This window comes from Ailuropoda melanoleuca, chromosome 11 (assembly GCF_002007445.2).
Source record: "Ailuropoda melanoleuca isolate Jingjing chromosome 11, ASM200744v2, whole genome shotgun sequence".
Classification (NCBI taxonomy): Eukaryota; Metazoa; Chordata; class Mammalia; order Carnivora; family Ursidae; genus Ailuropoda; species Ailuropoda melanoleuca.
In genome coordinates this window covers 34,416,848-34,429,195 of record NC_048228.1, presented here as the reverse complement: position 1 = coordinate 34,429,195, position 12,348 = coordinate 34,416,848, and the positions used below count along the sequence as shown (strand labels likewise).

The 12,348-nt window shown below is 32.9% G+C and overlaps 1 protein-coding gene across 11 annotated transcripts in view; it reads left to right on the top strand.

Annotated features, from left to right (window-relative positions):
* PDLIM5 (PDZ and LIM domain 5) overlaps positions 1 to 12,348 on the top strand; it is a 201,768-nt gene that overhangs the window by 106,833 nt on the left and 82,587 nt on the right. For 4 of the 11 annotated variants that reach the window (XM_034671491.1, XM_034671490.1, XM_034671495.1 and 1 more), the window contains exons 4-5: positions 3,902 to 3,944; positions 5,877 to 5,968. The exons of 1 other annotated variant lie outside the window; for it this stretch is intronic. In XM_034671491.1, coding sequence (XP_034527382.1) covers positions 3,902 to 3,944; positions 5,877 to 5,968 — 135 coding nt within the window. Of the gene's footprint in view, positions 1 to 3,901; positions 3,945 to 5,549; positions 5,969 to 9,170; positions 9,188 to 12,348 lie in introns of all 11 variants that reach the window. 6 more of the 11 variants (XM_034671493.1, XM_034671492.1, XM_019795348.2 and 3 more) reach the window with 2 other exon arrangements.

The following is a 12,348-nucleotide window of genomic DNA, read 5'->3' as shown; positions in this document are numbered from 1 at the left end:
GGATTATAATATTTCTTTTCCTTTATTTCAGCCACTTGAGGGGACTTAAGTAAACATTTCAGACTTACAAAGATTTACTTTCTTTACTGTTTCTTTAAAATATCATTTTCCAGAGGGTTTTTCCCCTCTCAAACTCCAGTCTTGAGAAAGGTTTCCTAAATAAATAAGTATTCTAAGTAGATTAGTATGCCATACTTCAAAGGGATATGGATAACAATCTGCAGTATTTTCCTCTGCAGGCATTTAAAGGCTCTGAGAAGTTCTATGGCTAACATACTTATGTAACTTAAGTTTTCCAGATATCTTTGGTAGCAGAACCTCTTTTTTTGTTTTGTGTTTTGAAAAGTAGTTTTCCATGAAACATACTTTGAGAAATAGTCTTACTTGCCATAAAAGTAGCATATGTATGTTTTATAAAACAAAAAACACAAAAGAGAAAAAAATAAATATCATTCATAGAGAGCCTTTACTAAAATGTTAGTCTGTTTGCATCTACTTTTCCATGCCCTGACCATACCAGATATGCTATTTTATATCTTCCTTCCTTCACTTAATATCATTAAATAAGCATGTTATCATGCAATTCAGGATTCTTTCAAAGAATGGTTTTAATCATTGCATGTTTCATCTTGTGGTTTTATTGCAATTAACCATTTCCTTGTTGTTTATTTAATCTGTTGTTTCCAATTTTTCAGTATTACAAGTTACACTGTAGGGAATGAATATCTTTATACATAAAGCCCTTTCCATATTTCAGGTTGTTTCCTTAGGATAGATTCCCAGAAGTTGATTATTATGTCAAAGGGCACAAGTTTTCTTCAAGGCTTTTTATAAATAAATGCCAAATTATGTTTCAAGAGTGCTATATTAATATATAGTTCTTCCAGCAATGTGTATTCTCACAAACATTATGTATTAACATTTAAAAAAAATCTCTACACACTTGAGAGCAAAATTGGTAATCTTATTTTGTTATTTTGTAATAATTAGTAAAGTTTGATTTTTTTTAAAGCCAGTACTAATGCTGTTCATTAATTTTGCAGATTTCATTTGTCATGTATTTTAATTTCTCAAACCACAGTAGTTTTAGTGTCATAAGAGAATGTAATTATACTTAAATATACAGTTAAATAAAAAATACACTTAAATATGAGATAAATACACTTAAATACTGATCTTTTAAAATGTAATTAATGCATATTTTAGGTACATATACTGTGTGTTAAAAATGTTTTCCCAAATATTTTTAATGTGGACAGTTTGACTTCTCTTTACTCCAAAAGCAAAGCAACACGCTAAAATGAGGGCCATTTTAGGGATGCCTGGGTGGTCAATTGAATGTCTGCCTTTGGCTTGGGTCATGATCCTGGGGTCCTGGGATCGAGCCCCGAGTAGGTCTCCTTGCTCAGCAGGGAGCTTGGTTCTCCCTCTCCCATTCCCTCTGCTTGTACATACACACACTGTCTCTCTCAAATAAACAAACAAAATCTTTAAAAAAAAGAAATGTCAATTAAATTTTAAAAAATAAAAAAATTAAAAAATGAGGGCCATTTTAAATAGAAGGGTTAAAAAAATTACATGGCTTAAATTATGAGCTCCTGTAAATATTCAGAGGTCAGATGAATACCTGCATATTATGTGACAAAGTAACTTTAAGGAAATCTAAGTTTCAATGATTTTATGACTCATTTGGTGGCTATTTAAATATTTAAACCCAAGGAACTAATTTTTATTGCACCTAGTGCCAGCTACTTTATTTGACATTTCATTATAAGTAAGTCTGTTTTTTCCCTACAAAATGATGTTTGTGTTTTTAATGTGTAATGGACTTGATTCTGGGATTTTGAAGGGTGTGTTATCCATTGTTTTTTCTGACTGCTTGTCTTAGTTCAGGTAGTTGCACTTGTGAGACTTTATCAGAAGGCAAGCAGGGCAAATAGATTCAAGTTTCAGATTTTAACTTCTTTCATGAATTCAGGATTTCAAGCAGTATAGTATTTTTGTTGAATTTTCAATACATAAAGTATTTTAGGACTGTTATTATTCTGTGCTTTCTCAACAAAATAAGAGGTTGGATTCCAAAATTAAGTAAACTTAACGATTCTGAGGTGGTTGTTATTGTTGCTAACATTGGTTAAGAACTAACACCTAGGAAAAACTAAGGGGTTTGTTTTCACAGACAGCATATATGCACTTTATTCTCTTTGGAAACTTGGTGACTGTTAAACATCACGTTCTTTTTTATAAATTGTTTTTATGTTGCTAGAAGAATTCCATGCACCTTTAAGTGTCCAGATGAAAGAGGAAACCATCCTATTATGGCAAACTTCCAATAATGTCTTTTAATAAGTAGATCCTTTGTGATTACATCTCATTGTGAAATTTCAATGAAAGGAAGATTCCACTGTTCTGTACTTGAACTTGTTTCCTTTGCTTATTATAATAACCCTATAAGCCAAAAGAGAAATTGTCTATTTGAGAGAACACATGGAAAGTTATGCAACTTCACAGAGTATAATTCTATATTGTAGTAACCGAATGTTAGTATCCATTGTGGCCTCTCATTAGGTTAGCCAATTATTCAGTCAGTGCTTGCCCAAACTAACCAAATTAGTTATTATTGGAAAATTCAGTTGCTACTAAAAATGTTGATCGGAGTTCATTATTAGGTTATACTTAAAAAGATCAAATATCCTATGCTAGCTGCTTCTGTTGGTGATCTCTGTAAGTAAAACAATTTCATGGTTTGTAGCTTAAAATTGTTATCACTTATTTACCTACTATGGTTACATTTCTGGACTTTTGCACTTGCTTTCTTATCTGCAGCCTGTGTTATAAGAGGAGTCACATTGCTTCTGGCGTTACTAAACATAATATGTACCTTAATACTGGGTTAATAGCCTTTAGATTATTAGAAGCTTTCCCAATCATTTATTACTATCTTTGACTGCAGCTAGTGTATTTAATATATAAGAACTGTCAGCCAGCTGTATCCTATGTAATTTACTTACCCTAAACTTTGAAATACCTCATCTGAAAAATGGGGATAAGGATAGTTGCTGCTTCGGTTATTTGTCATGATTATATGCGATAGTTGCTCCAAATCAATTATTGTTACTGTTAGTCCATGTTTACCAAAGAGACAGTAATGATACAAAAAAGCATATATCAAAAATTCTTAATTTGGTTTTGGAAATAGGTTCTATGCATGGAGTTTTGCCCTTATTCTCTCCTTTCCACACTCATCACTGATGACCTATAACATGCCAGGCACAGTGCTAGTATAGGGACACAAATGGGATATGGTCATTTCCTTCACTGGAATTATAGCCTAATGGAAGAACTTACTGTTTAGTTTTAGCATAACAAATATATTACCTTGCATAAGCACTTAAGAATATAAATACAAAATAAATACTCATTCGGTGACTCAGTTCAGCCAGAATTTATTCATTATCTTCACAGAGACCCAATATTCTGTGGATGTATTCCTGGATGTTAGGAGAAAAGGCAGATACTGTTAGAGATAGAGGTTCAGATTAGATGTTTCAGGATATTTCAAGGATAAGAAATTCATGTTTATTATACTTTTCGGTTTTGGGTGGGGAATAACCTTAACTGAAAGCTTAAACATGGGTGCATTAGGAAACACAATTGGTGTTTGTCCTTCCTCATTTGAGTGTGTAGAAAACTAATGAATACCCATTGTACTTGTGGCATTTGAGTTACATGAGTTAATTAATTAGTAGATGATGAATGGTCAAGACTATGAATTATGAAACTATTAATTCTGATTATTTAATATATTAAGTTCTATAGTAATAAAAATTCCATTAATAAGATGTTTGCAAAAATTTATGGTTTTCTTTTTTCCTTTTTCTTTCTTTTTTTCCCCCTTCAGGGCATCTGCTACACCCAAGCCTGAGCCAGTTCCTGTGCAAAAGGTGTGTTTCTCATCTGGTATCACTAGGTACCACTTGATAGTCCCTCCTGAATCACTGTCATTTCCATTCCTTGTCTTAGGCCATACTGACAATTCATAGTTTCAATTAAATTTTCCTTACAGTTCTTTTCCTTTAAAGATTGTTGGGGGTTGGAAATAGTGAGAGTAAGGGATAGAAATAAACACATACATAATTAACGTCTGTAATTATACAGATATTATTAAAACATGATTTCTTGTGCCATATATTATGTGTCCATATTTCTTACATTCATATTCACTTTTAATTTGCCTATCTTTATTCACATATTTTAAAGAGAATAAATAAGTGGTTACTGAAAATGAGTATCACAAGTCTTTGATAACATTTTATTAGTAATATTAATAGGTTTTTAATTACATTTTCAGAGTATTCTGGGTTAGGTTATTGGCAAGTATCTTTTTTCTCTCATTTATATCCTCAAATTTTCCCAAACCATTTTTTATATATAGCTGGTTTATACTTTGGGGGTTTTCTCCTTAATTTTATTTTGCATTTCTGTTGAATCATTTATAACGATTTGCTGAGACATTGAGTTACTTCCCGCCCCCCATTTAACTTTATTTCTACAAGATTAATTTAGATTACTTATTTTTTTCTTAAAATAAAACGTAATAGGGCCACCTTTGTAGGTTTTTAAAATAATTTGATTGTTTTTCTTTTGGGATGGTAGGGTGAGTAGGAATTTATTCTTGAATGTCACAGAGGCTTAACCTTTTTTTTTTTTTTTAAACTTCACACTTTCTTTGGGACAGGGATTTGCAAACACAATATTATGTTAATTTTAGGAGGAATTGATCTTTCTTAGTAGTTAATTTTTCTTTGACAAATGGCAATAAATATCTAAGATCATTTTTTTCCCTCATATAACTATTAACTATTTATTTTGAAAGAGGGAAAGAATTTTTATTCCATTTCCAAATAATGTCTCAAAACATTCCAGAGAGAGTAACAGGTGGATTGTTGAGATTTTTCTTTTAAGCAATATCTTCATCCAAAATAATTCATTAGAATGTGCACATTTCTGTTTTAGATGAGAAAATGATCTTTTCCTTCTGTTTTAAAACTTTTTTTAAAATAGGAGATTTAGAAATGTGCTGTTTTTTCTGCATGAATCAAATAATTGTACTTTGAAGAGTAGTTAAATATGTTTGAAAGATGGAATAATAATCAAGACTCTGGATATTATAAAATAAATGTTTTGGTTAGTGATATTTTGTTTATTGTGGGGTGTTTAAAATTTTTTCCTTTTGGAAAATTAAAGTGTCTGTTGACACTTATGGCATTAGGCTTTTTGATAGTTTTCCTACTCTAGATCCTAAATATTTTGAAACTTCTTTCATTTTTATAAAAAAAATACACTCATCATGTGCATCTGTGTTATGCATGTTGGGATCAGTTGGCATGCATGTTATGCTCATTGTTTTTACCTAGACACAAGTAAAGTTTGGGCTGCTAACATGATTGTGTTTGTCTTTTTAAAAACTAGCTGTGTGTTCTTTTCAGTGAATCTATTTTGCATGTATTTGGTGTGTTTTTGTGTGTGTTTATTTTTATTTTACATAGGGTGAACCTAAAGAAGTAGTTAAACCTGTGCCCATTACATCTCCTGCTGTGTCCAAAGTCACTTCCACAACCAACATGGCCTACAATAAGGCACCACGACCCTTTGGTTCTGTGTCTTCACCAAAAGTCACATCCATCCCATCACCATCGTCCGCCTTCACCCCAGCCCATGTGACCACTTCATCACATGCTTCCCCTCCACCCGTGGCTGCTGTCACTCCTCCCTCATTTGCTGCATCTGGACTGCATGCTAATGCCAATCTTAGTGCTGACCAGCATTCATCTGCACTGAGCGCTGGTAAACCTGCAGTTAATGTCCCATGGCAGCCCACAGTCACCAGCGTGTGTTCCGAGACTGCTCAGGAGCTAGCAGAGGGGCAGAGAAGAGGATCCCAGGGTGACATTAAACAGCAAAATGGGTAGGTGGCCAAGGGTGCTTTCTGCTCTTATCAAAACTCTTCTTTCAGGCAATTTCCAGGACATAATTTAAACTGCCCTCCCCCCCCAAATCAGTGGCTCTTTGAAGGAAGGGAGGTGAAGTTTTATTTGCTTCATTAACATGTAGCTTTATATTATATACATAGCACTTTCTGCAAGGCAATTATAGGTTAATCAAAACCTAAGTTATGCATTTTGACATGTTATGAACCATGTAACATACTACTCTGTAACTTTCTCCAAGTCCTGGCATAACATGGAGCAGCTGGCACTTATAATGCAAGACAGATCTTGAATCTTTCTTTCTCATTTTTTCCATCCTTTTATTAGTCACCAAAAGTTTAAACAGAGTGGTTAATGTGTCAGTTTATGTATCTCACCCTAAGGAGAGAGGAAATGAGGAGCTTGTAAGCAGCTTTTTTTCTAGGAAGTAGTCTTAAGACAGAAAACAAATTTAGTTTTGACTCATGTCTACCTATGATGCATTAGCTTAGGTCAGATAGCCAGCAACATTCTTTTCAGATAAGCTTGAGCTAGAATTTAGTCTTTAAAAGGAAACAGTAATGACAGAACAATAGCATCAAAGGATGCTTCACAAACATCAGAAGCAAATTAGAGAATGTTTTCATTGTAAAGTTTTTTTCTAAAATGAATGGCTTTACAGAAGTGGACACTAAATATATAATGTCATTGGAAGTTTTTGAAAATCTATTCCTTATGATTTTTTCCTTTTTGAGGCATTTAAAAAAATTGGTCAGAGCGCATTTTCAGCAGCTTCCATTTATAGATGGTCGTCTTATTCTTTTTGGAATTCAGTGACCATACTTGAAGCCGAAGTCATTTTTGTAAAATCATTTTGATCAGATTTATTGTGACAAAAATGTACTTTAAAAGGGAAACAAAGGGAAATCATCTGCATGCATGATGGGTTTTACCAATGCCAGTTCCCAGGAAAATATAATTAAAATAATTGCGTGCATAGGTCCTTTCTGAGATAATCCCTTCCGAATGTTAATTTCATGTAATGAAGGGGCTGTGCTTTCTGTAGCACTGCTGCCATGGCAACTGTGGGGCTTTGAAAAAGCCAGTGGCAGGGCTCCAGGCTGCTGCTGAGAGAAAGAGCAGGAGGTCTGGAAGAACAGCTACTGGTCTGAACATAGATTTTTGTGGTTGCGGGTGGCTTTTTAAAGTTTTAACGTATGTGCTGAGGAAAATTGGTGTCCTTCAAAGAATGTTATTTCTTCTTTCATTTGAGGAAGAGAAATAGTATGTAGTGTTGAGGTGTGTTTGGTTGTATTTTTCTGTATGTCTATTTTAAGACAATAGAATTTAGAGTAATCAAAGTAGATCTTCTGAGGAGAAAGATGCTTCCTGTCAAATTGTTTGGCCCCGTAGAAAACTAAAAGCAGAAGTTTACTATGTTTATTAAATTCCAGTTTCAGTGTAAAAAAGTCCACTGGAAGAAGTGTCTGAACAAAAATATTTCTCCTTACTAACATTCCTTGAAATTCTATAAAATAGTTTTTTTTTTTTTTAAGGGAAAAAAATCCACTTTACTGATTCATGTAACATAGTCTTCTTAATGGAAACTTGTACAGGTAAAAGTAAATTGAGGTTATGGAAAAGTACTACATTAAAAACATGAAAATATGAGTATGAAGCTTAAATTTTTATTTTATAAGTACAGCTTTGATGATTAAACTTAAAATGATTTAAAGCTTATTATTTTCAAACTGAAACCGTAGGTAGTGGTGTAGTAATAGGGCCTCAATGATGGCTTTTTAATCAGTGGACATGTGATTACTGAGCACGTGCCAGTGTCTAGCACTGTGCAAGAATTCAGGGGAAGTGGGGTTATTACATGTTTTGCGTCATTAACAAGCAAGGTACTGCTTCACAATTGCAAACTGGGTATCTTTAAAAATAGGTTGATTTCAAATGTTATCCAGATGTTAGGACAATGAGAACTTGATTACTCTGAAAACAAAGTGTGGTGTCTGTAAAATTCGAACACAAATTTGCAGTCGACATTTCTCTTACTACATTTAGATTAGAGAACTCAAAAATAAATCACACACTTTACTAGTCAATGATCTGTCATTTTGAAGAATATGTGTTTTGTGGTATTGATGAATGCATTTCCTTCATCAGGTATCAAACTTTTTCTGAAATCATTGTTAGACTATTTACTAATTATGTGATTAGTACATTTTTCATATTTTTATAATGCTACAAAAGATCTGCAACAAAACTCAAAGTTAAGAGTTGTGACTTTTTATTAATTACTTTTTATTTTAAAAATAATATATGCCAGCAACCAAAAATTTAAGAGTTCAGAAGGGGATAAAGCTAAATTCTTTTTTTTTTTTTAATTTTATTTATTTATTCGACAGCGATAGAGACAGCCAGCGAGAGAGGGAACACAAGCAGGGGGAGTGGGAGAGGAAGAAGCAGGCTCATAGCAGAGGAGCCTGATGTGGCTCCCATAACGCCGGGATCACACCCTGAGCCGAAGGCAGACGCTTAACTGCTGTGCCACCCAGGCGCCCCTAAAGCTAAATTCTTAAGTTGTCATTTTCCTCAAAGCAGAAAGAGTATTAGTCTTTAAGTGATTTAAAGTAACTGGCCAATTTGCCAATTTGATAGGCGTCTCACCCAAATTTATGTGGGATTAATTAACATAAGACACAAATATGTGTTCATTCATCATGCATTGCTACTGAGAAATTGTTATTCATCGTAAAGTGTGAAATCAATTGATAGTTTTAGAAAATTTCTTAATAATACTATGTAAGTGTTCTTGTTCCTTCTTATAAATAATAATGAACAAGGCACTTTAAGAAATTTTTAATCTTTCTTCTATATATACAAATTATTGATCTTGACTTGCTGTTTTCCTGACTCCTCTCCCTCTTAGAACAAAATGGGACTTTATATTCGGAAGGAAAGCTATTTTGCATCAAGTAGTTTAAGTAATTTATCTTTTCCCTTTCCATATGCCCTTGCATTATAATGTGCCACTGCTTTCAAGAGGTAAGTCCTTCATGTATCCTTTATTAATTTCAATTTTGTTGGACTGCAATTTCTTCTAACAGTTCCAATATGTTATTTTGAAGAACCTGGCCTTGGAAGATACAAAATATAATCTGGTAGTAATATTTTAAAATGCTTTTCTCTTTACAGAAAACACAAGTGACAAAGTTAGTATCCACAGTACTGGAGAGGAAATGTGGTGATTTATATATGAGTAAACAGCATGAATGTGTCTGATTTTTGCAAAATTAACGTTTTGCAAAAAATGTTTGCAAAGAAAACAACATTTAGTCTTTTCAATAAGTTTGGTTTGCATTGCTATGTTGCAGTGAATTGCTTTATGGTAATAAATAATAGTATTTAACTTTTGCCATAAAATATATGTGGGTTTGCTGTGTAATGGTTTATAAGACTTAATGCTTGGGGGAATATAATTTGTATCAGTTGAGACTATTAGAAGACAAAGAGAAAGATACAAGAGAAAGCATACACATATGTACCACTAGTGAATAACATATTATATAAAACTGAATTGTTTTCCAAATTCATATAACAAACCAGTGTTTACCAGGTAAAGTCTCTTAAGAACTTTTTGATTTTTTCAACAATGTTGGTGAAGTTCTAGACCTCTGCATGGACAGTTGTGTGTCACTGGATGATAGAAAGTTTATACATACCTTTGAAATTAGTTAAGAGAGATAGTTATTGACTTACTAAATGTCATAGGTAATTGGCACGGACATTGGGAATCACTGTGGAATACCTTTAAAACCTCGCTTTTGTGTCTGTTGGTCTTGACGGTACAGTACGCTGGCTGGTGATTAATAGCCTTAAAAATAGATAAAAATCAGATTAGATAACAATTTAAATTAATGTGTTATGATTAGTCTGAGCATGTGCTGAAATTTATCATCACAGTGTATATTAGGATTGGAAATACGTAATATTTAACTATATTAGGCACACCAGAGAATTAACGATCAAATTATTAGAACAACTTTATTCCAGCATGGCTGTGGTTCCACTAAATGAATAGTTCATGTTACATACACATAGGAATATAGCACACCAGTGTACTAGTGAAAGATCTCCAAGCCGTAATTTATTACTTAAATTCTTATACACAAAGATTTTTGACTAGTTACTAGATTCCAGTATAACAAACAGTTTGACTTGTAAAGGGGAAAAATTAGGCCATGGAAAAATAAATTTAAGCATGCTGGTTAAATATATATACTTCTTTAAATTCAAGATTCACATTCATTAATTTATTAAGTATTACTATCCATTGTGCTAGGTGTTTCTAAATGCATTATGTGATTTAATTCTCATTTGAACTTTGAATACTGAGAGGTTACTTAATTTTTGCAAGTCATGCATCTTATAAGTGATAAAGATTCAAGCTTAGATTTTTTTTTGAAGCCAGCTTGACATGCCTTCCTCTGCATCACCTTGTGACCCTGGTTTATTTCTGTTACTTTGAACTGGTATTTGTTTTTAAATGGGTTGAGGGAGTATGAATGAATAATGTGCATAAACTACAGTTGGGTTTGATAGTACTTTTTTTTTTTTTTAAACGTATCAGTTAGGGGATCTATCCTAACAACAAATCTGTGTTTGTATGGTTTTCAGAGTCCCTTTAAATATATTAAACATATGCCCTTACAAGAAGTCTGAAAGAAAAAGAAATTGTAATCCATTTCACTGTTCAGGAAGGAGAGGCTTCTGTAGATTGCACCTTATCCAGGGCATGGGGCAAGTGGGCAGCATAGCCAGGGTGTGAAGCCAGGTCTTCTCATTGTCACATTGGCACAAATGCCATTTCAATGTATGATGGGCCATTCCACTTAGACATATTTTCTGAAATGCCTGGAAATATTTGTTCGGTATATACAGATCAGCATCTTTAGGTTGAAACCAATCAAGTCTCCACCTGTTGCCACTCACTACGCCATAGACTGTTTCTCTCACAACTTCATGTTGATATGAAACTTTTCCCCAAAACCTGAAAATGTTTAAATATGTATCTAAAATTCTGTTCAGCGGAGGTTACTTTGAAAAGCTATTTCTCTGCTATTTAAAATAGCAATGCAGAGGAAAGTATGCTTTGCATCGTGGCTAGAGCAGAGTAAGTATCAGTAAATATTGAAATCAACTTACTCCTGCATCCCACCCCCATTCAGTGAAACTCAGCCCTCTAGAGAGTTTATGAAACTGACTTTGATATATATGTAGGAAATACAGCTACACTGAACAGTCTTAGTATTAAAACTGGTAGGCAGTTTTTGTCACTATGTTCATAATGAATTAGTAGTTACTCTGACTAAAACTTCATTTCAGAATTGATTCAGCAGCGTGTTGACGAAGTATGTAGAGTTTATACTTCAATCTTCTCTATCCATAATGGTATATAAATAATTTGTCTTTAATAATTGTACAGTTAATAGGCTGTGTGAATGAATTATGTTTTGAGATTTTCTTTCTTCAGATGTTATTAATGTAGTTCCTTTATTATATCATATCAGACACGCCTTTTTGGGTAATAATTAGGTCACTGATAATACAAAAAGCATGAGTTCCTACAAATCAGTTCTAAACTTACTTGGATTTGCTGTGAATAAGAGTGGTAATGACGGACAGAGGAGAGTATGAAAATTAAGTGGTAGCCCATTATTTATGATCCAGTACGCTTCCTATATTTCCCATTATAATCACATTTTTAAAAAATAAGAGAAAAATCAAATAGAATGTTATTTCTTTATAACATTTGTTTCAGCATGTTTTTCATGCTTTTTAGGTTGTTATCTTACTCCCAGTTAACATACAGTTTCAGATGTATAATGATCTTGGGGGGGGTGGTTTTTATTTTAATGATTCAGGATAATTTTTGTGAGAAGATTACATTTGCTATTAATATATACTTCACATATGTGAGTGAAAGACTTTCTCCTATTCTGCTCTGATTTTAAGTGATTCTAAAATGTTCTGTTTCTACATATTACATCCAATAATTATTTTATTCTCTGTCTTTTTTAAGGAATATAATAGGAATTTAGATTCATGATAAAATGAATTAAAAGGGATATTTTTAAATAGATCTTTCTCTGTTAACAGTATACAGAATTTTGACTAACATTTTTTCAGTTTTGTCTGTGTTTACATTTTTGTTTTGAAGCATGTTGTTTTGTGTAATATCTTCATGTAAATTCATTGTTTTGAATTTCATTATTTCATTTTTTATTTTCTTCTTTTTTCTTTCCCTTTTCTTTCTTTTTTCTCTCCCCGCCTTTTTTTTTTTTTTTTTTTTGCCTCNTTTGGCCTCATATTT